Genomic DNA, 22,971 nt, shown 5'->3' with positions numbered 1-22,971 from the left:
TGTTATAGCTGTGCTCATCGTCGGCGACGACAACGACGGGTCTACCGACGAGGCGCCGGAGAGGCGGGACGCAGCCCCGAAGAAGCGGCGCGCCTGCGTCACCTGACCCGCGGCGGTACACCCTAGGGTTGGGGTTTGCTACCAGACTTCTACCCGGACCGCGGCCGGAAGCAAGGGATGCATGGTGGTCGACGGGGAAGACAGCGAGGACGGGGCGTCGAGCAGAGTAGCGGACGGCCTTATTATACTACTGTAGGCGGTGTCGTGTACTGTATGTAGACCGATGCTCGAGCGTTGAAGTCAAGGGGGATGAGGTGGGGTACCCAGGGGGGGCGTTCAGGTGGGGTGGCAAAATAAGGTTTTCAAGACCCCTTGGTCTCGCGTCTTGGGGCGTAGTCCCAAGTCTAAGGCGTCTCGCTTTTGGCGTCACTCGGGTGGTCCGAGATGCGTATCGCGCAGGCCGTTCACTACGAGTCAATGACATATCCGACATAGGTAATCCCCTTGCCAATAAAGGCTACTATGTGCTAAACCTGGATCACTGACGAAGTTTGACTGAAAGTATGGGAGGAGTACATAGGTCGTGGTTTGAATTATTGTGGCATGTCTCGTCCATAACTCGTGGATTTACATTCTCGCAAGTGATAGGTGGAAAGAACGCCCCAAGGCCGAAGCACTGCCAGTGAAAGCCACAGATCGACGCGCTTTGGCCTGCCCTAAACATCCCCACCCTATATAACCTCCCCCCCCTCCATCCCGTTTCCCCAGAACATACTCAGCTAGGATCTATTCTATAGGTACTAACTCGAGTCTCGCATGTTTAAACATGCCACATCCTTCAAATCCACTCGATGACTTTGGTGCCCGCTCGTTTGACTGAGAACACGCTCTTCCTTGTGGAGGGCTCGAGGACGTTTTGGCTCTTTGCTCCGGGGACTCGTTTGAGGACCTGGACGGGGGCCAGCGAGCTGGGCACTTGTCTGATGGATTGTTGTTCCTGCCCTATTGTACTATGTATCCCTGTTTAGATCTGTGTAGTCATGTAATGCAGTATCGCGAGTTGCGCTCGCCTTCACGTCTGTGGATTGGAAAGATTGAAAATTGCGATTGCAATGAAAGACAATCATCCTCGCGATGGACTTGCCGTTGTGTGGTATCCGTAAGTTGGATAAGAGATACCCATCGTTGCAGAACGCAGGAGAGTCGCAATTATCTGGTCTCAGGCCAGCCTTCATATAAAAATGTGGCACAAGCGTCAAAAACTAGCGCTGACGCTTTCTCAAATCACTAAATTCCTGCACTCCGAGCTGAAGTCTTCGACGCATATTACAGTCGAATCACTACCAAGAAAATACCAAAGCATCGCAATTGCATTAAACGTCATTAACATAAAAACATGTATATGCGAAAGCGCGAAGGGCATTACAAAAAGCGACAAAATCTACACTAATAATACAATGCATCTTTGCTTTATTCGTGCGAGCATCAAATCGTATAGAGGCGTGTCAGGTGGCGGTGTGTATGGGGGATTGCGTATGCAATGCGTGGAGGGGAAGGGGATGAGGGACATTGCAGGTCGTTTTGTTCGTAGCAGTCGTTTAGGCAGTGGCAGTAGGGCCAGTCGCAGCCGGCGCACCCGTCACGGGCGCACCAGTGCCCCTCATGCCCGCACCATCACCCGAGAACCTGTAATAATCCGTCGGCTTGCCGCTGCTCAGCCCAAACGCGGCATAGTCGACCGCGCGCAGGCGCCAGAGGTGGAAGAACAGGAAGAACGGGCCGGCGAAGAGGTCGAGGATGCCATAGAAGATCATCTCGCTCGTGACGGTGATGACGTTCCCGCCCTCGCTGAGGCCCCAGCACACGGGGTAGAGCAGCAGCAGGAACGAGAACCAGCCCGAGCCGGCCATGTACGTCGAGCGCACGGGCGCGGCGAACGTGCTGCGCCCGCCGTGGCCGAGGAACTCCCACCAGACGTAGAGCAGCGCGGACACGCCGAAGACGTAGTAGCCCCACTTGTACGTGCTGTGCACGAGCGCGCCGAGCAGGCCGCAGATCACGGTCACTTCGACCATGAAAATCGCGGTGAAGATTTCGGAGAGGGAGAGGCCGGTGGCGAGCAGGAGCTCGAGCAGGAGGAGGGGTGCGGTGATGAACCACTGGATGTAGCGGACATACTGGAAGCGAGGTGGTTAGATAGTATTCAAGTCGACGAACCGGAAAATACTTACCCAAATCTGGCGCGTACCGCCGCCGTGCCTCTGCCATTCGACGAGGATGGGCGTAGCGCCGAGGTCGGAAGCCATCGAGAAGTAGGCGATAGACGCGGTGGTAAGGATGATGATCGGCAACTGGTGGAAGACACGTGTGCCGCGGGGCCTCTGCAGCATCGTTAGCCTGACTGGCTCTTCGACGATCTACTCGGACTACTCACAGTAAAAGACCACGCGATGAAGATGAGGTCTGACAGCAGCATGACGGCAAACACGGCCCAGAGCCAGTCGGAGCCGGCTCTGCTGAGGTGGATGTTGGCATTGGGCGGGTTGATGTCGAGCGCGCGGTTGAGCTCGTTGAAGAATGGGACGGTCGGCATGGCTGTCGCGCAGTGTATTCACTCGGTGTGCGGTGAGTGAAGGCGGTGGAGGGGGAAGGAATCGAGTGTCTGTGTCGACGACGGTCTGGATGGCCTCGAGGAGGGCGGGTTTTATAGATGGGCGGGGGGTGAACCTTGCGAGGGAACGGGAAGAGTGGCGCCGCATCCGTCAGCGTTATCGTCATGGGCCACGACTCCGGAACGCACGAGGAGCTCGACCTGGATTTGGGCTGGGAGCGGCCATACTCGGACCATCGAACTGCAGGGATTCGCGGTCCTCGATTGTTTCGTGAACATTCCATCCGTGGTTTGTCATAAGCTGCTCTTCCTAGATTGTCCGTTGGTCAGTACCAAATTTGAGTACCGTAGCGCCGACGCACATACAACATATGACCTTCCCTGGTTTTCGTTACTCATTCTTTTCGGAGGGATTGTGAGCGCGCGCTGATAGAGAGACCCAAGCGTGAAGTTGACCCGTTTCCAGCGATGATGTCCTCGCCCAGCTAAGGCGATTCGAATGAGGAACGGCGTAAGTGTCCATGTCACGATGGAGTGGAGGACTCTTGTGAGAGCGACACGCGTCATACGCAAGGCCGGCCTCGGTCCCTCCAGTAAAGTCCTTCTAAAATCGGTACACGCATTCGCCATACCTCAATCATTCTCAGACCAAGTCTGAGTCTACACGACAGCTATACTGCACGTCTCGAACATGAACTATGTTTCGCTGTACTGGACCGCGAAAGCAGCACTTGCCCGGACTGCCTCCGATATGTCCCGGGCCCTGGTGATCGAGAGTGATCGAGACGCGCGGCATCCACCGGCAAACATTGCAACGCAAACTGTCCGAATCCCAGGCTTCGGACATGCCGTTCTCAAAGTCTATCGTTCATTCCAGATTCTTCTGACTATAAACCGTGGAAGCTGCGTTCTCGTCTCGGGTGCTATTCGTCCACAAAACATGGCGTATACGCCGGTGAATCCGCGGACCCCACGCCAACGACAAAGTACACGATCGGGATGGGGCGTCCCATGTCCAGCATCGAGGCACCGCAAAGACGTAGGCAGCGTCACACTTACCGCCGGCATCGATTTAGACGCGACCCAGTGCATTCCATGCTCCCATCATCCACTCGAATCCAGCAAAAATACGTACGCGCGCACGGACCTTGAGCTAAATGGGCGCTCTACTCTTGGACTTTGGAGTGGGCGCTGCTTCGACGACTGTATCGCATTAACCTTCGAACAGACAGCTGGCCTGGAAGCTGTACGTCTACCCCATCGTGATGTATGAATTGCGATATAGGACGAGACTAGACTGGAACCTGCATTCCTCTTACATGTCCACAAATACGTTAATGGCGCGTCCCCTGCCCATGTCATAGGACAATGGGAGTCAGTCCTGCGTTTTGCGTACTCATCCAGCCCTCTCAGGACGCGCGAGTCGGACACACCACAGACGTTTCCTTCTTTGCCTATTCGACACTGGCGTCTAGCCACAAAAGCGTTTCAGCTGTCAGACTCGTATCCCGTCCTACGCCGATCCCTGACGTCTTACTAACGCTCGCGAGGAGTCCCGAAAACTCTGACTCGCACACAACAAAGCAAGGTCCCGAGAGTACACGTCCCGACCCTGGCCGCGAGAGGACTCGGACTGAGACAGCCGAACTGGCAGTAGCGGTACGACGAAAATGAATCCATTATTTAAGACGAATAATAGCGTTTACGAAGCAACATCACCTCGCCCAGACACCTCCCCATGTACATGATCACCCAGCCAGCTCCTCCAGCTCGGCGAGCTCCTCCGGCGTCAGCTCCATCTGCGGCGGCCGCGGCGCGTCGTCGAGGTCGGTGCGCGCGGGCTGCCGCATTCGCTCGTCCTTGATCATCCTAAGCGAGAATAAGCGTAAGCGGCGCAGGTAAGAGGGATGGCGGTGTAAATGGAGGCAGAGGAGCGGACGCACCGGTTGTCCTTCCGCAGATCTTCCCCTTCGACGCCGATCACTGCTTGCGGGATCTTGGCCTCTAACACCTGTCCGGAAAGTGATCAGCAATCTATCCGTCGCTACGCCGCCGCGCATATATATCCGCGAAACGAGACCAAGCATGTTGCCCTCTCCTCACCTCCCTTCCTCCCCCTCCCCCTCCTCTCCCCACCTTGCTCGACCTTAGGCCACGCAAACAAAACCCTTACTCACATACTTATTATCGCACCACGGGCAAAACTCGTCGCTCTCCTCCCACTGCTCGGGGTCGCTCAGGTCCTTCCTGAACGCCTTGCGGCACTTTTTGCAGAGCATCGTCATCTCCGTCGTGCGCCGCAGGCGGTGGTCCGGGCGCTGCTCCGCGTGGCACTGCGCGCAGTCGAACCACGCGCGGCAGCACGGCGCGCGGATGGACACCTGCGCGTTCAGGATGTGTTTGCTGGTTCGTTCAGGATTCAGGTGTGTTCGGGGAGGGGAGGGCATGAGAGCGAGCGGTTGGATTACGGATTATGGGAAAGGAGCATCGGTGCAGGATGCAAGTACCGGGATAAGTAACGGAGTGAGCGAGAGGAGAGGGCCTGCACTGACCACATCTGGTGCGCTTTTGGCTCCGGGCAAGGGAGAGGAAGGGCAAGTAGACGCTTCGGCTATTCCCGGTGGCGTGCTCAGCCACAAATACCGCACGCCACATCCAGGTCCTGCGAACGTTGGTGGGCTCGTAGAATACACATACACATTCGAAAGCATCGACAGCGGTATACACGGAAGGCAAACGATAGTGATGGTATTATGCCAAGCGGGGTAGTCAGTATATATCGTACAAGAAACGCTCTCAGTCTGGTCGCCATCGCGCATCGCACGCTTAGCTCATCAGATCTGCAACACGCACGGCGAGGAACGAATAACAATCAGCAACGAAATACATTGCACAACACACGACAGAACAAAAAAAGCACTCACCAATCGGCGACGTATAATTATGCACCAGCCTATTATACTTCGACATCCTCTGATCATGCTTCCTCAGATTGCGCTCGCTCAGGCGCCCGCCCTTGACCGCCATCTCGACGTCGTCGGGCTGGCGCCGGTTCGGCGAGAGCGGCGGCAGCTTCTGCTCGTCGCCCGCGTCCCACGGGTTCGGGTGCTGCAGCTCGTACACGTTCTGCTCGAGCAGGTACGTCGCCTTGCCGCCCGAGTGCGAGTGCGAGTCGGAGTGCGAGTGAGAGTGGGAATGGGAATGCGTGCGCGCGTGCGAGCGCGCGGTGCGGGCGGTTTTCTTGGCTTCTTTGACTTGGATCTCGGTTTGGATTTGGCGGGGGAAGAAGATCTGGTGTAGTGGGTGAGTTATTTTCAACACGGGAGGTGGAGTGGTTGATGAGGCTGGGAACGGATGGGAGGGGGATGGGAGTATGGAAGCGTCGAGAATGATGGTGATGAGGAAGGCTGGGAAACTCACAACGAGCGTCATGGCAGACGAGATCATGCACCCAATCGCGGCGAGCATAGCCAGGACGTCTGCCCACACGTCAATACCCGTCATCGATGGGAAGGTAAATTACAGCTAACCAGTGACAGCCCTGCGTCAAAGATAGACACCGGTCAGTTCTGCACGTTCGTCTGGGTTATTTACGGAAATCACGACACGCACATGCTCTCGTTCAGATGCTGATGTGGGCGGATGCCGTCGACGCCGAGGAGCAGGAGGGGCACGACAAAGATGAAGCGGAAGATCACTCGGAGTGTCTGGGGCGAGCGACGTGAGGAGGGGCAGGCTGTGAAGGGATCTGGGGGCGTACGTTTAGTTCGTGGAATTTTGTTAAACGAGCGATGGTGTTCATGTCGGCGCCCTCATTACGCTGTCGGTGTGTCAGTCATCCCATTAGCGGAAGAGAGGGTACATATATACCAAATTTTGCAAAAATGAAGGGAACGTCCAACTGCACGGCAACATTCATCAGCTCGATTAACAAGAAGCGGCGGCGGCAGAGTACGCACAGAATAGGCATAAACCACAGAGTCAAGGAAAGACTGCCCAGACTACCCGCCAGGAACGTAAAGGCTTCGCACTACCAAGACAGTGAGCTTTTCGACTTGCGCAAACGAGCGAATCATTCACCCTGAGCTTGTCTCCGCGAGTAAAAATCGTCACCAGCGGCATGTACACCACCGCTACGACGGAGCCGACCGTCCATGTGCGGAAGTAGTAGCTGCGGAACCAGTCTTGCTGCGTCGTACTAGCGTTCACGAGGAAGAGCCAGAAGCAGAGCTCTGCACCGGGTGCATTGTAAATCTGATCCAGATGCGAATTTTGATAGAGGTTCTGTTGGCGTACCTTCCAAGTGCGTCACCCTAAACGAAGAGGAGGTTAGCGAGGGGTACTAGGGAGAGAGCGAGAGGGATAACTACATCTCAAAGCTCCACGCTATGGCAAATAACAGAGTTAACGGGAATATTGCTGCCTGCTCGGATTGAGGCCACATCTGGTAGGGCGTGGGCACGACTGCAGAACATGAGGAACTCCTCGGCCGATCAGATGGGACGGCGACTCACTTCCATGATCAGGCATGAACGTGTATCCTTCTCTGTACTTGATGATGCAGAAGCCGAGGGAGTACATTGTCACCATTGGTACACTCAATAAGTATGTGTACTGGCGGGTCGTCAGGGCCACGCTCTCGCAAAGCATGTAAGATGAAACGCACCGTCATGACGCGCTTGAACGCGCCGGAATATGGCCCGCTGTTCCATCTGCATCTTCGCTGTAGCCCTGTCCCCTTCCCTGGAGGACCAGCACTCACTTTAGGCATTTGAATCGATCAAAGGACCAGAGATGGAAGACAAGAAATGCTCCTAACTGCCATATATCGTGCAGTCAGATGGATCGGCGGGGGAAGATCACATCCCGACTCACCAAGCATGACAAAATGGACCACACCAGGTACGTTGCGGGCGACGTATGCGACATGACGGCGGTAGGAGGGAGCGACGCAGTACGACCAAGACTCGAGCCGGCGAGCAGAGGCGGGGGTAGAAACTCTGCTGCCTGCTGGTATAATCAAAAAGGCCTCTGGCGCCGCCTTCTAGAGCAGGGGCAAGCCATATAACGCGGACCCCCTTCTAAAACAAGAGACACGGCTGATGTCTTGGATGATGGGCTCCAGTCTCGTTACCCAGACGGAGTGATGGCCCCAAGCGAGCATGTGCACCGGCTGCGTCGCTGACGAAGAGGTTCCCCTTTCGCCTTTATGGCCATCACTGCATTCTCGGGCTTCTGCGTACCAGTAATAGGTCTTCAATTCGCTTGACCGTATCTTCTGCGCTGACATCGCCGGTGTGCGTGCATATTTGTGGCTGGAACGACAGCCACATCCCTTGTTCGTTGTTCGCGAGCACAAGGCCCTCGCTGATACATTAGAGCACGGCACTGCTGGGCCACAAGACCATAGATCCGGACTTGGCTCAGTCAGGTCCTGTCTGATCTCCATCAATCTGCGTTGCAGCAGGGAGCCCGGCCTCTAAATTTATGAACCCGGCTTCGATGTTAGCCGAGTCCGGAGCCGCCCAACCCAAATCGTGTGCAGATCTCAGCGCGATCCAGCTCAATCTTTTATCTTTCACGGTCATGTCGGTCGCGCAAATTACGGACGAGGAGAAAGAGGACCTCCTCCTTTCCTGCCGCTACGGGGACCTCGACGACGTCAAGGAGTTCGTAAACAAGTATGGCCAGGCACCGCTGGCTGAAGTGCGCGATGAGAACGGGAACACCGTCCTGCACATGGCGAGCGGGAACGGGCACATAGGTGAGTCTTCAGCAAGACGCCCCCGGATGAAAAAGCATCTGATGTACGAAAGACGTCCCCTAGAGCTGCTCGAATATCTTCTACCACTCGTTCCCCCATCTCTACTCTCGGCGCAGAACGAGTCCAAATCGACGGCGCTGCACTGGGCGTGCGTGAACGCGCACCTCCCGGTCGTGCAGAAGCTCGTGCAGTTCCCCGGCGGGCCTGGCGTGGACCTGATAGACATCAAGAACGCCGCGGGGCGATCGCCGCTGGCGGAGGCGGAGATGGCGGGGTGGGACGAGGGCGCGAAGTGGCTGGTGCAGGTCATGAACCTTGAGGAGTCCGGCGCGAAAGAGGTGGACGAAGAGGTGGCCGCGGGAGCGAGTACCCAGGATGTCGAGGTGGAGATTCAAGATGCGGACGGCCAGATTGCGCGGATGAGCCTTGGGCGCTCAGATCAGGCTCCCTCTCCGGACAAGCCGGCCTCGTCACAGCCATAGGTGTGTCTGCATAAGCTTGATGATATAGCACGTCGTCTTACTTGTGTGCGGGTGTAGCTTGATGATCTAGGTATCGAATTGACCAATTTTCCGCGTTCGACAGCACCGCCTACGTCGCGTCGAGGCGTGTAGCAGGCGGCCACTGCAGATGGGTAAAAAAATTGCTGAGGCGGCTGGGCTTACACTCTTCCATATATCGTGACCATGTTCTATGTCCAGTACTTACTGCCGGCCGTCTATGCCACACCACTGTCATAGACGTGGTTCTTCTAGTGGATCCGTCCTTGGTAGGTAGAAATTTATTTTACATTCCGGCGCCTGATCAAGCTAGACATGTAAACCGTCTCCCTCAATTTGACCAAGGAAAAGAGGCGAGTAGGGAACTGGGCAATCCAGCTACAAACGTACCGCAATCGACATTGATATCTCCCATGTAGTAATGTATAACATGCAACAACTTGGTGAAGATGGAAGTGGAGAGTAAACATCGGAATTTTCTATCCAAAGAGCGCAAACGTTTATAACACAGGCATAGGGTTCGATAGAGCATCAGAACAATATGGATTACTTTCAAATGCTACATAAACGATACAACATCCATCGAGTAGTAATCCATCAGACAAGTGCCCAGCTCGCTGGCTCTCGTCACAGGTCCTCCAAAAAGTTCCCGGAACAAAGAGCCAAAACGTCCTCGAGCCCTCCACAAGGAAGAGCATGTTCTCAGTCAAACGAGCGGGCACCGAAGTCATCGAGTGGATTTGAAGGATGTGGCATGTGTAAACATGCGAGACTCGAGTTAGTACCTATAAAATAGATCCTAGCTGAGTATGTTCTGAGGAAATAAGCATGTCGGAAGCCGCCTTATATACTGCCTAGCGATTTAGGGCAGGCCAAAGCGCGTAACGGGTCCGTGCGCACGCGTCGCATTGGCCCGTCGCGGCGGGTTCAAGTTGGACTTGTCGTCTGCGCTCTTTCTTTCTTCCTCCCACTCGTTTCCGCGTTCCCTCTCTTGCGTCTGCTGCCCAGTATGTTTCCTATCCTCGCAATAGCGGTGTCTGTCGTTATCTATGCGCCGTACATATATCAGTTCATACAACACCCCGGGGAAACCTTGCGCGAAGTCCTGGTGAAGAGTCGCGCTACTCTCAGCGCCGCTGGGTTTGGCTTGATACGGGCTCTCACGGGCAAGGCGACACCTCCGGAGCCTACCGTAGTGACTGAGGATACCCCATTTCAAGACTCGGCTGTCGACCTTCCGGATATCATCGAGGAGGTTCCTGATCTTGACAGTGGCTCGTCTGCCACACTGGTAAATGAACCTATGCATGATGAATCCGGCCCTCCCGATGTATCACCCCCTTTGTCTTCTGAGGCGGCTGTACACTCGCAGGATCAAGTCCTCTTCCCGTCCGTATGGGAGTCCGAAAAGGCCACTCCGGACGATCAAGTCACCCATGAAGCCCTGCGCTCGCTCTACGTCGAAATCTGTGAAATGGAGCTCGCCAAATCGCGTTTCTCCTTCGCTCAGGTCGACTCTCGTATCTGCAATCTGGCGGAAAGCATTCACACGACGCTCCTCGGCCCGCCAGACATGCTCGAGCGCACGGTCCTGGCTGGTTATGCCGTTCTGATGACTTATGCTATGGCTCTGACGTTCTTGCTTATGGCTTTCGTCTACCTCTTCCCTTCTCTCACCCGGAAGTCACGGCTGGTCCCTTGCAAGCTTGTGCGCACTCGAGCTGAACAAATTAAACCTTCTACGCCTGCTACCACTACAGCTCCTATGCACATCCTAACGGCTGGTGATGTTATTGGTCAAGTCGCTCCTCGTGATGCAGGATCCGCTATGTCTCAAGGCCGTGCAGCTGCTACAACACATTCTAGAACCAGTTCTGGTCCGACCGCATCCAAATCCGATCCTCCTTGTCATGTACCTGTAGAAACTCATGATAACGCCGCTCCAGCCGCTGCCTCTGTCACTACAGAGACCGCACCAGCAACGCCTGCACCGAAAGTGCGGCTTCCTCAGGCGACTCCGCTACCTGGTTCACCGCGGTCTCCCAAGATAAGTCAGGAGCCCGCACCCGTCACTCTTGATTTGGAGGTCGCCTTCGAAGCGGACAAGGACTTTAGCCGCATATTCAACCCTGACGACCTGGTCTCACTTGGTTTACAGAGCCCTGAGATCGTTTCTTCTGCCTCTCCTTCGTTGAATCCTCCCGTTGCTGCTCTTGAGACTCCTATCAGACCCAAGCAGCGGCGCTCTTCCACTGACGTCTTGTCTCGTCAGTCAGGCTCGGACTCTGCTGCTGATGCCACTCTGAGCCCTCCGGTCAAGTTCAAGTGCGCGCCCCCTTCTCTGGATAGGTCCCCGTTCAAAGTCCTGCAGTTCGGTGCCCAGAGTCAAGATGATATTGCCGGGCTCGCGAAGACGGATGGAGGAGAAGGGCAGTCCCTCGAAGCTCTGGATATCGCTACTGGGAACGCAGCACATTATGGCATGCCACTTCCTTCGTCTCCTGCTAAGGGTCAACCTACTCCTCTGGCTGAAGAACCATCTTCGGAAGCTCTGACTATCGCTGAACCGGGTACTCCTGCCGCAAGCAATGTCTTGACAGCTGGAGTCGCGGCTCACGAAACGCCTGTCACTGCTCCTGCTCCCCTCCTTCCTTCTGGCTGGGGCGACTCGCCTATGACTCCCAGTTTCTCCTCCAACAGAGCTGAGTCGCTGGACCGTCCTGACGTCGATCGGCCAGACAGCCCGCCCCGTGTTGACAGCCTCCCGCGTATGGACGTCAAGAGGATGGCTGCTGACTGGGACAATCGCGCGAAGGAGGAAAGCCTTCGGTAGGTGTTATCTCCACAGTCTGACGTGATCGTGCCTCAAACCACTTCAGGTTCAAGTCGATGATCCCTGTTAGGAAGAGGACGAGGTGGGGCGGTGTTATCGAGGACCTGCCCAGCCCTACTTGGCCCATTGGCGAAAAAGCAGAAGACGATGTACACACTTCATCTGAACAGTATGTCTTCCCTGCATGATTCCAGTGATAGATCATTCATGTTACCAGGTCGTACGGTTCGCACAGTCGCTCCCGCAGCACTCCCGCGACGCCAATCACCCCGGGATTCGACTTCGCACCCCGCCTGCCGTCATACATCATCCCAGCCCGCCGCATGCCGTCCGAGTTCTCCTCGGACGACGAGGACGGCCTCGAGGGATACTTCATCGAGAGACATCCGCACGGGCCAGACCCAGAGGCCGGTGTCAGCTGGCTGGGCCGGGAGGAGGTCAGGCAGAAAATGCCCGCGAGGTTGGTGTTGTATCCCGTCCCCGGGGAAGCTCCTCCGCCGGCTGCTGCGCCCCCACCTGCTGACGATCGCAGGAGCAGCTGGGGTGGGTTTGTGAGGCAGGGCTGGCGGCAGAGCAGTGGTGTTTCCGCCGTATCTAGAGAGGGGACCAACACAGAGAATGGGGCGTTGACACCCTGCACGGAGGCGTACGGACACCCTTTTTCTCTCGCTTGATTTATGTAACTCTGTATGCTCTTTCATGTACCGTCGTTTGTTAGCTATAGGGTATCGTTTTGTAGAATGCATTCTAGTTCTGTTGAGTAATGTCTGTTTTAATTCCCGGCCTGACCATAGTGATGTTTGGCGTCCCACCACAGACCATATCGCACGTATTTCAGGCGGGCGCTGCCCATACTTTCCGCGTCGTCCACACAATAGCGATGGTGCCGGACGGTCTCTAGCACAGTTGAGTGCGAGCTTCTCTTTCACGAGACCCACCTACGACGGTGCGCCACTAGAGAAAAAGCTGCCGCTTTGCGATGGGTTTATGGTTTCAAGGTTAGAATAAAAGCGGGTCAAACCAGCTATGTATCATGGACACTACCGGAATTGAACCGGTCCCCTCCCGCACTTCGCAGCAGTGCTAAGCGGGCGTGATAAACCAACTACACCAAGTGCCCTGAGAAAAGTGCAGACACATATGTATCCACCCAATATCGCCCTTTTATGTCACGATCGAACGGAGCGCTGTAGTGAAGGCAATGCAGGGCATATAAACGCCACAATCCAAGAAAGAGCATGAATAAGGACAAATCAAACGGTAGGGGCAGCGTTCACTCTTCTGACCCGTCCTCCTCGAACTCCCCCTCAATCTCGAACCGCGAGTTCTCCTTCGCGCCGACTTCAGCCATAGTCTGGTCCCGTTTGCAGGGAACGCTAGTCTTGACCATCGGCCACAGCGGGTCGACGTCGACGATGAATAGCTTCGCTCTGCGTGGTCCCGTCAGATACAAGGAAGGAAGGGGGGAGTGGGAGAGGACCACGTACGTGCGGCGGCTCAGCCCGAACTGCGTGCAGGCGGTGTCGAGCACCTTCGAGACGGGGAGGTTGCGCCGCGTCCGGAAGAGGGCCTCTTTGCCACTCCCGCGGTGCACGATGGTGATCAGGAATTTGTCGCTCGAACCCGAACCCCCAGTTTGTGATTGCGATTGGGAAGCTGCAGGCGGCAAATAATGAGGTGATGCAGTCTCATGAGATGGATCCTGCCCACCTTCAGTGGTAGTAGGTTCCTGGCCAGACACGGTCCGCTTCGAGCCGGAAGGAACGCGGCTTGTGTGAGGTTGCTCTTGCTTCACCTGCACAGATTGATGTCTTGGGGGAGCATCTGGATGGTAGATTACGTATCACTTTAAAGCTTAAGCAACGCCGTGATGGAATACATACCTTCGTCTGCAGAGCTCGTGAATTGAGCAGAACTTTCCGAGGTAGGTGCAGGTGCAGCCTTCCTGTCCTTCGATGATTCGGCTTTCGTCGCCGCTTTTGCTGGCTTTTCAATCCTGAGCTGACGTTCCCGTATCGAAGAGCGAGGATCCGGCTCCTCCACAGTCTCCGAGGGCCCTGAGCTCGCCCCCCTCCACGAGCCCGACTCACTGGCAGCTCCTACGCCCAAACTAGACGTATTCTCCTCGTCCTTAGTGGCCGACCGAGCCTTGCCCTTGAGAGAGGACTTGGACGGCTTCAAGACCAGGAAGTCTTCATTCTCATCCACGTCTGATTCCGAACCACCTGCACTGTGTGTGGTTTCCGCTGAGACCGAGGTCGGGAACTGAGTGGTATGAGGGGTGTCAAGGCAGTGGCATGCGTACCTCGGGATGTACTCCGCTGTTGTTCATCCTTCACCTCAACCTCAATGTTTGCCAGGACTGAGCGGAGCGAGTCCCAGGCGCGTTTGTTGATCACGGCAGGCTGACCACGGCACGCGTCGGGGTCGCTGGTCTTGAGAATAAGCTCTGCGTTCCCGCCGAGTCCAAAGACTTCACGCGCAATATCTATGGCGTCCTGTGCAACATCTGAATCAAGTTGTCATACAAGTGCGTAGCGCACGGACCTGATATGTCTTTGGCAAAGGCACGATCTCTCTCTTATTAGCATGGCATAGTATGACCAGGTCTGTAGTAGACCGGATAGTTGAGTTGATAGTTGACGAGAATAGCACCATAGCTCGCAGTGTAAATGTAATGTCAGATTGTGTCGGGGAGATGAACGCGGAAGGAGACGCCTGCTCTATGTCAGACCGATCGACGCGCCGCGCGACACGAAGTTCCCTGCATCACGTGATTAACGCGTCCGACCTGCCAGTGCCAGTGCCAGTGCCACTGGTCCAATCGTGATTGGTATTATCGTCTCAGTCCTCAGGGCAGTGGTCGGCTGGCAGAGAATCCTTCTTTTCGTACTTCAGCGCAGAATTATCATCATATCTCTCGAAAAATACTGTACAATGCGATAGGTTCAGCTCAGCATTACAGACTGAATATCCAAGAAATTCTTCTCGATTATCGTACAACTGGCTTGTATAACTTACGGCAGACTGAGGACCGTCTGCAGGAACTGTTCGTAGTTGAGCTGGATCCAGCCATCCCTATCTGTGTCGAGCCGCTGGAAGGACTCGGTAAGTTGCTTGATGACCACGCAGCAGCGTACGAAGCGGTCGAAGGTGACTCCGGGAGAGCGCCCTCCTGGTCCCCGTGGTCCCGTAGCTTGATTAATATCTACCCCGTCCGGGTAGGTCAGTCAGTCATATGTACGGTCAAAGAACGAGCGCGCGACATTACCGTATTTCCTTTCGACCAGGCGGAAGAGCTGGGGACTCAGGTTGAACCTGCACGAAATGAGCAATCGAGGGAAGTTAGTCTATAAGTGCAGTGACATACCCGAATTGCCTGAGAGCATCCTGGAGCTCGCCCCCGTCGATTGTACCCGAGCGGTCGCGGTCAAAGTGCCGGAACACGTTTTGCCAGTCCTGCATCCGCAGCTTGAGTACACGTCTCCCGATTGTACAACATGCATCCAGACCTTGATATATTTCCATAACCCCGCGAACTGTGTACCATGGTAAGCTGACAGTATCGCTGCGTATTATGAACATCATCGCTCACCTCGTTGTAGCCAATAGTTCCGCTCCTATCCGTATCCTGAGGAGCGCCATCAGTCAAGCATCCAACAGAGCTGCCGACTATGTATCTCACAAATATGGACATGAGCATCTTTACGGTATCGAGATCGAACGCTGCGGCAAAGCCTTAGTCCCCTTTAGATTCACAGGTGCCCAACATGACGCACGAGTCCAATCTCCGTTGATGAGTGCCTTCTCTGTTTAGAATGAGCGATATCTCTAGCGCCACGCCATTGCCCTACACGTACCCAGCTCGTACACGCTGATCTGCCCGGATCGGTCGGTGTCTACCGCGGTAAACCAGTTCCATAATCTATGGTCCTCAATGATAAGCCATGAACACGGGATCTGCAGATGACTGTCAAGACTCACTGTGGGTCGGCTCCTGGAGGCGGTCCCGCAGGGGGTCCAGCGGAAAATCCGCCTGGTTGACCAGCGTACCCAGGGGGAGCGCCACCAGGAGGCGCGTATCCTCCGCCACCGTACTGCAGCAAAGACTGTGTGTTCACATCTGCATCCAAATGAAACAAAGAGACGGACTCACTCCTTGTTGACCACCGTAGTTATAGGACATGTTTCTCAATCAACAAGCAAGTGCAGGAAACGATATCGTTGCGTATCGCAAGGACCAACAATGACGGTGGCGCTCGTCCGAGGCATGGTATATATAGGGTTATCGATAATCAAAGGCGGTGCGGAACAGCAAGAATCGCCACAATGCAGTGCAAGCTGTGGTGCCTTCTGTGGGTATAGCCGCGAGGCAGTTGGGCGCAGAGACAGCCACAAGTCAGGAGACAGGAGACCCTTCCACAGTCGAAGCTAAGGCATAACAAGGTGATATACATTTCCGATGGCAATAAGCATATACTTGACATGAACCGTAAAAGCAACATGTAACAATAATAGGGACCCATAGTACAAAACAAACAGCGGAAGAAGCATGGACAATAAAACGAAGCTGAGTGTAGCTGCAGCAATACGAGTGGGGATGAAACGGAAAGGAAGGGGAAGGATACATTCTTAGGCAATAATGCTAGGAGGTTGATCGTGCGTGTATGTGTGGTTTAATAGTGCTGAAGTCCGAGCTTGACAAATAGACAGTGGACCCGGGGACATCAAGGCAGACGTGACGACATCGAGACGGATAACAGTGCAGCCAGAACGAACGACATCGGTACGACTTGCTGGGATTCGACAGCAACCGGGATTTGAAGGCTACCATGGGGTTGGATATGGAAGAAAAGAAGCATCGGAGAATCTGCGATATGCGACGTGCTGTGGCGGCGATAATACTTCACCGCATCTGCTTGGAAAAGTCGAGCTTACTGTCCTTCGACTGATCCGTCTTCGACTTCTTGGGGAAGGCGTTCCAGAAGCGAAGCGTCTCGTCGCCCGCGCCGGTGACGATCGTCTCGCCGTCGGGACTCATCGCGAGGTAGAGCACCCGGTGGGTGTGCCCACTCAGCGACGCGACCTGGTCCATCTGCGGGTACTTCCACAGACAGATCTGGTTTTGCGCCGCCGCAGACGAGAAACCGTGCGTCGACACAAGCTCGTGCGAGTTGAGCGACCACAGCAAGTTGCACACCTGCATCGGCAACACGCTAATCAGCACCTTCCACAACGCGATTGGTCAATCTGCTTACCTGGCTACCCGTGTCGAGCGCCTCGATCATGGATCCTGTGGAAGTATTCCAGAATCGGATGTGTTTGTCTTGGGTGCCGCCACCCGTCGCAAGCGTATTCGCTTGGTGCGGATCCCATGCGAGCGCCTTTACAGCCGCGGTATGCTCGTGGAACTTCCACAGCGGCACATCCTGCGTCGACGAACCTTCGTCGTTCCCCGCCAACGACGTCCTGCTCGAATGACGCCCATGCCCGGGCCGCTTGGACCCGCGCACATCCCATATGCACACCTTATTGTCGTTGCCGCCACTAGCTAGATAGGCGGACTCTGTGCCCCCATCCGAGCTCCACTTGAGCCCGCATACTTCTTGCTTGTGTCCTTGGAACCGCTTAAACGGCTCTTGCTTCTTCTCACGGACGTCGCGGTGATGGATGTAGCGGTCGCGCGATCCGGAGGTGAGGATCCAGTCGTTCCAGGCGAGCGCGCCAATGCGTTGGGTGTGCGCATTCTGGTACGTCCGTAGAAGTTGTAGTTTGTTCGCATCGTAAATGTGTAGGCGCCCTGAGAGGGTTCCGACAGCGAGCGTTGAGCCCTGAAAAGATGTCAGCTAGGGCTCTTGTACTGGTATTATGATACTAACCCGTTGTACCCAGGAAACTGAGCTTATAGTATCGTTCCTCGCCGCCAGATCGCATAGCTTCGACACCGCGGCTGTATGTGCAGTCCATAGATACACACAGCTCCCGAGGCCTACTCCAAGGACATTCGTGCTCGACCAGTCCACGAGATTGAGGTAGAAATCGTCTGCGAGCTCCGGCGCGTCCAGAACACGATACGGCGTCTTCGGCACCGTCCGAAGCTGTTTTCTTGGGCTGTTAAGGATGGCTTGACTATCGGGCCGCACAGGACTCAGCGCATAGGCCTGGTCCGCGGTGCTGTCGAGACGTCTGCCAGGTGTCGAGGGCTCGGACCCGGGTGTGGAGAAGTAGTTGAAGATACGACCTTTACTTGGTGTGGTTGGAGCTGCGCCAGCTGGTTGAAAACGAACGCGGGTCGGGGATGTGGGTGCAACGGTTGTGGCTGGGGTGACTTCGTTGTGCAGGACTTGATTGAATAGAGAGTTCGCTTGCTCTATCAAAGTATGTCAGTGGAAAGGTTCTTGGAGACCCATGTGGCACAGATTGTCCGATATTCTACAGTCCTGAGGTGACTTTCTTTGCTGTTTCCATGCCACGTGGTTCAAGAGCACTGAACTGGTTGCTATAAGTAAGCTAACGGGCGAGGATATGGGTATGGTATCACTCACACACGTGCAAAAACTCGGCACCCATCTGCCACACTGTGGCAAACCGAGTTTACCCACATAGATGCCAAGCTCTGCCACACGTGGTGGATTACATGGCACCAACAAACCTACCAACTGCTGCACCTGGGCAATGCGCATGCTATTGCTTTTTCAGTCTTGCATCTTCTTGAAATAGGTGGCCCAATACAACATGTGGCGACAGTGGCACGGGCATGTCGATGGCCGAGTGAAATGGCTCCAGCATAGCTGCTCATCACAAGCCACCAATCTGACCATCGATAGTGGCACGTAACACGAACGACGCGACGCGACGTACCCCGTCTTGTCACCTCAGGGAGACGAAAGCTATCTACGGGAATGAAAAGACTGGATCACTCACCCTTTGCTGCATCCGACTCCGAAGGTATTATTCTATTCTTCGATGGCGTCGTAGGTGTTTCTTCGAGCAGGTTATACGCGGTCCGCATATCGCCCAAGTCTCTGGACGGTATAAATCTGTCGTCATACTGTCGGACGATCCTGGCCTGTACAGGCGAGTTTGGCCCGCCGCTGTCACTTCGCGATGTATCTCCCGAGTCCAGGGGAGGCGTAGACAGGTTGTCTGTCCTGAATATGTGGTCTATACGCGGTTTCTGTCGCGGGCGCTCGTGTGGCTCGTCTTCGCCATCTTGTCGTGTCTGCCGTAGACGTTTGCCGTACGGGGAGTTCTTGAAACTAGACATAGTACGTGATCTGTGGTTGTCGTAATAGTAAGCTTGATAGATAGAAAGGCCTAAAGTTCGTTATGTTGCATGGGCTTTATAGAGCAGACGTTGTGGCACAGACAAGTAGAAGGTCAACCTGCGAGAGACGCGCTTACATAATACGCGTCGCGGACGCGTCCCTTTACCCCAAACGGCAAGCCTGATTAAATCCCGTGACAACGCCGCCACAGCTGCCATTGTTCGCTGCATGCAGTTGGCATGCAGCACTTCACTCTCCCAGCGTTCCACACGTTCCAGACGGCGTTCAGACTTCAAGATTCAGCCGTTGTGGCAGCGTAGACCTGGTGTGGCTAAGGTGAGTTGTGGCGGCAGTTTGCGAGAAATGCAATCGCCGCTCTAAATGCTATCTTGTTCCGTTCCATCATAGCCGGCGACGCGGAGGGAGCATGAACGTGAGTGGAGAGGCTTTGTGGATTCAACTTAGCTAACTTTCTGCCAGAATCTGCTGAGGACGCTCACCGAGAGCAATGTCAAGTCCTCGCTCCCCGAGCCAGAGCTCAAGCTGCTCTTGGCCACCGTGAAGGAGAGCCGCGTGAGTAACCGCCGGTTCTCCTGCTGATCATCCGTCCTGACCGCTTCGTAGCGCAACATCAATGACCCAAAGGCCTCTGACCCGTTCTATGATGCGCTGGAGGATCTGCTGCATGACTTGCGCACGGTTACAGTGGTATGCGCCACCTTCTGTGTCCGCGGTTCAGGTCTCTTACAGAGTTTCAGGATAACCGGGATGCTGAACCCTTCTTGAAGCCCGTCTCTAAGGCGGAGGCTCCAGACTACTATGAAGGTGCGTTTCAAGACGTGCCCCGTCTCCCATTCCGCAGCTGATACGTCGTTAGTCATCCCTAACCCCATGGACCTCCAAACCATGCTGAAGAAGGTCAAACAGAAACAGTACAAATCCAAGAAGGAATTCAAGGATGACTTGGACCTCATATGGTCCAACTGTTTCACATACAATGCGGCAGAGGTACGTCTGCGGCTCCCCATCCTTTTCCTAGTACCAACCCCCCACAGAATCATCCCCTCCGCCAATGTGCTACACGGCTGAAAGCCAAAGCCGAGCGGCTGCTGAAGAACATCACGGACCGCAAGGAACGAATCGACCCTCCCATCCCTTCCACCCTCGACATCCGTGTCGCGCCGCACCCGAAACCGAACGGAATCATAGTGAACAGCGTCGTCCGGCCACGCTCGCCCATATCCCCTCCTCAAGCTGCCGCTCCCAAGAAGCCGCCCCCAAAATCCGTCACCGTTCCGGCCCGTGTGACCAGCGCAGACGTCCCGTTCTCCGACTCTCCCGCGTTCGAACGTACCCCGGAGGGCATGGCGCTGTTCAAACACCTGGACGAGCAACTAGAGCACGGGGACACTGCGTACGTGGTGGAGAAGCTGAGAGAGGTCGTGATGGGTGTGCCCGCAGCCGTGAACCAGGCACCTGAGCAGTGGGCCGTGGACGGGCAAGTGGGGGACAAGCGCAAACTGTGAGTCTTCTCTTCGTAGCTTTGCGGACTTTGGTTTTCTACAGTGACGTGTAGCAATGGTCTCGTGGACGGGCGGCCCAGAAAGCGGACCCGCTTACAGTCATATGTCCCTTCCGAACAAGACCAGGATGCCCTCGACCTCTGGTGGATGGCCGTGCAATCCCCGCACTTCATGGCAAACGGATACCCCGAGCTCGTACGCGCCTCCTCGGGTGATCTCGATTCGTGGTCAAGACCGATAAAACAAGACCCGGACGGCCAACCCCCAATAGCGAAGAAGAAATCCAAGAAGAAGTCGAAGAAAGGCGCTGGAGAGCCTGCGGCAAGCGATAAAACTAATTCGACGTTGCACCTGCTCAATGACAACATTCGCACGATCAAGCGCGTGCGGCGCGCACACGCGAAGCTCGCCGCGCTGAACAGCACGATGCAACAGAACCAGGGCGGGAATGAGGAGGGCGGCGCGTCGATTGCGCCGGAGCCGCCAGACTTGTCGGCGGTGGCGGCAGATATTGACGACACCGTGGACGAGCGCCCGTGGAAGCCTATCGCAGCAGGCTTGGAGCTGGGAGAGGAGCTTGCGGACGACTGCTTGCATTGGGCAGGAAAGAAGATCCTTGAGCATGCAGGATTTCAGGGTATGTTATTTCACCAGAGGCGGTCTGTCTGTTGTATGACTAATGGGAATGTTTGGGGTCGGAAGGCACATCGAAGGCTGCACTCGATGTTTTAGCTGGGGTTACGTCGGAATATTTTATGAATGTTGGACGAACACTTCGATTTCTGTGTGATAGGTATTCTGGGAGTATGACTGCGGAAGTATGTCCAATGCGTCGGAGCAATATCGCGTTGACTGATGTTCTTCTGACCTAGGAAATAATGCTGCACACCCTGTTCGAGAGCGGTACCACGAAGATACAAGACCTGGAGCGGTATATCAAGGACGACGTAATTCGTTATGGCAGTCGTTTGGGCGAGTTAGAGAAGAAACTAGTCACCGCCTACACGGATGCGGTAAGTACTGCTCATCCCTGCGGAAACTGCCTCTGGCTAACGGCTTGCCAGGCGGATGAGCCTCTGGACGACGATGCGCTATTCGCTCATGAAGACGACGAGAACGAAGATAGCGCATTTGTCATGTATAGTTGTCGTCTATCTTGCGCCTTGCACATATCTAACACAGCCAAATAGGGGTAATTTCGCGGATGCTCTCGGCGATGATTTCTTGGGCTTGAAGGAGCTTGGAATTGCTGATGAGCTTGGTCTTTCAAGCCTCAGTGTGCCAAAACGGCTTCTCAAGGGGAAGAACAAAGCTGGACCAATATCGTCAGCGGCGTACGTATTATGTTCTGCATATGTCGTTGTATCTTTTTATTAACGGTATCTTAACAGAGCCAAGCCCGCCGAGCCCCCTCCACCATTCCCCCCTCCACCACCGTTCTTGCCACTGGATGCAAGCAATGTGGACGAGCAAATCGGTCTTCTCAAGCCGTATTATCAGCAGCGGCTGTCAGCGCTTGCCACGACCACCGCCGGGCCTTCTACTCTCGGCCTTGCTCCGCCTCAGCCAGCTTTGCCTGACGACGCGCCAGCGCCAGCTCGTACAAAGATCGGACCCATCGGGCAGGTGATGAAACCGAATGTCGCCAATGCTGCGAAGAAGAAGCCCAAACCTCCTCCCCCTCCTCCATCTGGAACTGCGTCGGTGCCGCCGACGCCTGCCCCGAGCAGTGCCAACGGTCGGCCCCTGGCTCCCGCGACTCCGGTACCGAGCGAGCCTGTCATGCCGCCTCCACCACCAGTCAAGAAGAACCCGGTTGGTAGGCCTAGGAAGAAAAAACTTCCTGAGGGCACGGCGCCGGACGCGATCTCGCCCAACCCACCTCTGGCGTAGTTATGGATGTCGGGCAACACTTGTAACTTGTATCTTTATGGTTTTATGGACGTACATGTATTATTGCTAATATTATTATTATTCGCCTGCTCGCTTGCTTCACCTCGACCGGTCTTGGTATTTTATGGAAGTCATCTCGCAGGATTTCTGAGGGTCCGCTGATAATAATCATGAGATCTAGATGTCGGAAGTAAATCTGATCAGAAGCACGCTCTCAATATAGCGGTCAATGTCTCGATATGGTCATTTGTGGGTCCATGTGTGCGTTGTATTCTTTAAGCGTTGTACTTTGCTTATACTCGTTTCCAAGGGTTTGTAGCCCGTAGGTCAAGTTCACGTTGTATTCCTTACAGGATATAAAGGCAGAAGTACTTCCTCCACTACAGGCTATGCTGGTTGCAACGAGTGTTATCCTCTATGCGGTAGGTTCTTTAGACATTCCACTTGTGGCTCCCGGATGTGGCCGCATCCATCATGGCCTGTGCGCAAAAGTGATCTTGCTATCGCAAATCCTGCTGACATAAACAAGTTGAACTTGTGGTACGTGTGGTGTGGTTTGCCCTCCTCTTCATCTTCGTC

General features: G+C 55.0%; 9 protein-coding genes and 1 non-coding gene across 10 annotated transcripts; 4 read left to right on the top strand and 6 right to left on the bottom strand.

Annotated features, from left to right (window-relative positions):
* Positions 1-1,352: 1,352 nt before the first annotated feature.
* On the bottom strand, positions 1,353-2,672 carry GLOTRDRAFT_111189 (family A G protein-coupled receptor-like protein). The gene is made up of 3 exons (XM_007868227.1): positions 2,435-2,672; positions 2,232-2,381; positions 1,353-2,177 (listed from the first exon to the last, which is right to left on the bottom strand). The coding sequence occupies exons 1-3, from the start codon at positions 2,591-2,593 to the stop codon at positions 1,599-1,601; spliced, it is 888 nt and encodes a 295-aa protein (XP_007866418.1). The 5' UTR covers positions 2,594-2,672; the 3' UTR covers positions 1,353-1,598.
* A 1,600-nt stretch (positions 2,673-4,272) lies between these two features.
* Positions 4,273-5,152, bottom strand: GLOTRDRAFT_61193 (uncharacterized protein). The gene is made up of 3 exons (XM_007868226.1): positions 4,789-5,152; positions 4,555-4,622; positions 4,273-4,480 (listed from the first exon to the last, which is right to left on the bottom strand). The coding sequence occupies exons 1-3, from the start codon at positions 5,056-5,058 to the stop codon at positions 4,360-4,362; spliced, it is 459 nt and encodes a 152-aa protein (XP_007866417.1). The 5' UTR covers positions 5,059-5,152; the 3' UTR covers positions 4,273-4,359.
* Positions 5,153-5,290: 138 nt separating this feature from the next.
* GLOTRDRAFT_76607 (uncharacterized protein) lies at positions 5,291-7,631 on the bottom strand. Its single transcript, XM_007868225.1, has 15 exons — positions 7,487-7,631; positions 7,374-7,429; positions 7,278-7,323; positions 7,126-7,225; positions 6,982-7,075; positions 6,908-6,924; positions 6,692-6,843; positions 6,571-6,641; positions 6,482-6,512; positions 6,372-6,431; positions 6,224-6,318; positions 6,142-6,152; positions 6,032-6,090; positions 5,536-5,902; positions 5,291-5,451 (listed from the first exon to the last, which is right to left on the bottom strand). The coding sequence occupies exons 1-15, from the start codon at positions 7,538-7,540 to the stop codon at positions 5,438-5,440; spliced, it is 1,227 nt and encodes a 408-aa protein (XP_007866416.1). The 5' UTR covers positions 7,541-7,631; the 3' UTR covers positions 5,291-5,437.
* A 566-nt stretch (positions 7,632-8,197) lies between these two features.
* On the top strand, positions 8,198-9,128 carry GLOTRDRAFT_121472 (ankyrin; the record flags this gene model as incomplete). Its single annotated transcript, XM_007868224.1, has 3 exons — positions 8,198-8,375; positions 8,439-8,857; positions 8,915-9,128. The coding sequence occupies 2 exons, from the start codon at positions 8,198-8,200 to the stop codon at positions 8,855-8,857; spliced, it is 597 nt and encodes a 198-aa protein (XP_007866415.1). The 3' UTR covers positions 8,915-9,128.
* A 179-nt stretch (positions 9,129-9,307) lies between these two features.
* Positions 9,308-9,673, top strand: GLOTRDRAFT_111186 (uncharacterized protein; the record flags this gene model as incomplete). The annotated part of the gene is made up of 1 exon (XM_007868223.1): positions 9,308-9,673. Exon 1 carries the CDS (start codon positions 9,417-9,419, stop codon positions 9,669-9,671), a length of 255 nt encoding a protein of 84 aa, XP_007866414.1. The 5' UTR covers positions 9,308-9,416.
* Positions 9,674-9,884: 211 nt separating this feature from the next.
* Positions 9,885-12,382, top strand: GLOTRDRAFT_129549 (uncharacterized protein; the record flags this gene model as incomplete). Its single annotated transcript, XM_007868222.1, has 3 exons — positions 9,885-11,704; positions 11,755-11,877; positions 11,926-12,382. 3 exons carry the CDS (start codon positions 9,885-9,887, stop codon positions 12,380-12,382), a joined length of 2,400 nt encoding a protein of 799 aa, XP_007866413.1.
* A 360-nt stretch (positions 12,383-12,742) lies between these two features.
* Positions 12,743-12,828, bottom strand: GLOTRDRAFT_t75. Its single transcript has one exon. It is a non-coding gene; the product is annotated as a tRNA-Ala (tRNA).
* A 1,775-nt stretch (positions 12,829-14,603) lies between these two features.
* GLOTRDRAFT_61182 (EF-hand) lies at positions 14,604-15,955 on the bottom strand. Its single transcript, XM_007868221.1, has 10 exons — positions 15,865-15,955; positions 15,693-15,805; positions 15,569-15,633; positions 15,488-15,517; positions 15,394-15,434; positions 15,304-15,339; positions 15,221-15,247; positions 15,079-15,167; positions 14,980-15,026; positions 14,604-14,916 (listed from the first exon to the last, which is right to left on the bottom strand). Exons 1-10 carry the CDS (start codon positions 15,892-15,894, stop codon positions 14,726-14,728), a joined length of 669 nt encoding a protein of 222 aa, XP_007866412.1. The 5' UTR covers positions 15,895-15,955; the 3' UTR covers positions 14,604-14,725.
* A 184-nt stretch (positions 15,956-16,139) lies between these two features.
* GLOTRDRAFT_76598 (WD40 repeat-like protein) lies at positions 16,140-18,797 on the bottom strand. Its single transcript, XM_007868220.1, has 4 exons — positions 18,633-18,797; positions 17,588-18,078; positions 16,967-17,539; positions 16,140-16,908 (listed from the first exon to the last, which is right to left on the bottom strand). Exons 1-4 carry the CDS (start codon positions 18,718-18,720, stop codon positions 16,615-16,617), a joined length of 1,446 nt encoding a protein of 481 aa, XP_007866411.1. The 5' UTR covers positions 18,721-18,797; the 3' UTR covers positions 16,140-16,614.
* Positions 18,798-19,403: 606 nt separating this feature from the next.
* On the top strand, positions 19,404-22,482 carry GLOTRDRAFT_138865 (uncharacterized protein; the record flags this gene model as incomplete). The annotated part of the gene is made up of 12 exons (XM_007868219.1): positions 19,404-19,409; positions 19,457-19,549; positions 19,601-19,684; positions 19,735-19,801; positions 19,854-19,984; positions 20,032-20,498; positions 20,553-21,136; positions 21,202-21,317; positions 21,372-21,512; positions 21,564-21,637; positions 21,690-21,833; positions 21,891-22,482. The coding sequence occupies 12 exons, from the start codon at positions 19,404-19,406 to the stop codon at positions 22,390-22,392; spliced, it is 2,409 nt and encodes an 802-aa protein (XP_007866410.1). The 3' UTR covers positions 22,393-22,482.
* Positions 22,483-22,971: the final 489 nt, after the last annotated feature.

This window comes from Gloeophyllum trabeum (assembly GCF_000344685.1).
Source record: "Gloeophyllum trabeum ATCC 11539 unplaced genomic scaffold GLOTRscaffold_00007, whole genome shotgun sequence".
Taxonomy (NCBI): Eukaryota; Fungi; Basidiomycota; class Agaricomycetes; order Gloeophyllales; family Gloeophyllaceae; genus Gloeophyllum; species Gloeophyllum trabeum.
The sequence above is the reverse complement of the archived record's forward strand: the minus strand, read 5'-3'. Positions and strand labels throughout refer to the sequence as shown.

Excerpts from the sequence above, each read along its gene's own strand:
- GLOTRDRAFT_61182 (XM_007868221.1), bottom strand. The coding sequence starts at position 15,894 with ATGTCCTATAACTACGGTGGTCAACAAGGA. Across the intron at positions 15,248-15,303 it reads GAACTATTGGCTACAACGAG|TTCGCGGGGTTATGGAAATA; the intron begins GTGAGCGATGAT and ends CATGGTACACAG. Across the intron at positions 14,917-14,979 it reads CCTGGTCGAAAGGAAATACG|ATATTAATCAAGCTACGGGA; the intron begins GTAATGTCGCGC and ends CGGACGGGGTAG.
- GLOTRDRAFT_111189 (XM_007868227.1), bottom strand. The coding sequence starts at position 2,593 with ATGCCGACCGTCCCATTCTTCAACGAGCTCAACCGCGCGCTCGACATC. Across the intron at positions 2,382-2,434 it reads TCATCGCGTGGTCTTTTACT|AGGCCCCGCGGCACACGTGT; the intron begins GTGAGTAGTCCG and ends ACGATGCTGCAG. Across the intron at positions 2,178-2,231 it reads GCGGTACGCGCCAGATTTGG|TATGTCCGCTACATCCAGTG; the intron begins GTAAGTATTTTC and ends CCTCGCTTCCAG.
- GLOTRDRAFT_76598 (XM_007868220.1), bottom strand. The coding sequence starts at position 18,720 with ATGCGGACCGCGTATAACCTGCTCGAAGAAACACCTACGACGCCATCG. Across the intron at positions 18,079-18,632 it reads GGAGTCGGATGCAGCAAAGG|AGCAAGCGAACTCTCTATTC; the intron begins GTGAGTGATCCA and ends ATACTTTGATAG. Across the intron at positions 16,909-16,966 it reads CGCTCGACACGGGTAGCCAG|GTGTGCAACTTGCTGTGGTC; the intron begins GTAAGCAGATTG and ends TTGCCGATGCAG.
- GLOTRDRAFT_61193 (XM_007868226.1), bottom strand. The coding sequence starts at position 5,058 with ATGCCCTCCCCTCCCCGAACACACCTGAATCCTGAACGAACCAGCAAA. Across the intron at positions 4,623-4,788 it reads CGTGGTGCGATAATAAGTAT|GTGTTAGAGGCCAAGATCCC; the intron begins GTGAGTAAGGGT and ends CTTTCCGGACAG. Across the intron at positions 4,481-4,554 it reads GATCTGCGGAAGGACAACCG|GATGATCAAGGACGAGCGAA; the intron begins GTGCGTCCGCTC and ends ATTCTCGCTTAG.
- GLOTRDRAFT_76607 (XM_007868225.1), bottom strand. The coding sequence starts at position 7,540 with ATGTCGCATACGTCGCCCGCAACGTACCTGGTGTGGTCCATTTTGTCA. Across the intron at positions 7,324-7,373 it reads GATCGATTCAAATGCCTAAA|ATGGAACAGCGGGCCATATT; the intron begins GTGAGTGCTGGT and ends GCGAAGATGCAG. Across the intron at positions 5,903-6,031 it reads CGTCTGCCATGACGCTCGTT|ATCTTCTTCCCCCGCCAAAT; the intron begins GTGAGTTTCCCA and ends CCACTACACCAG.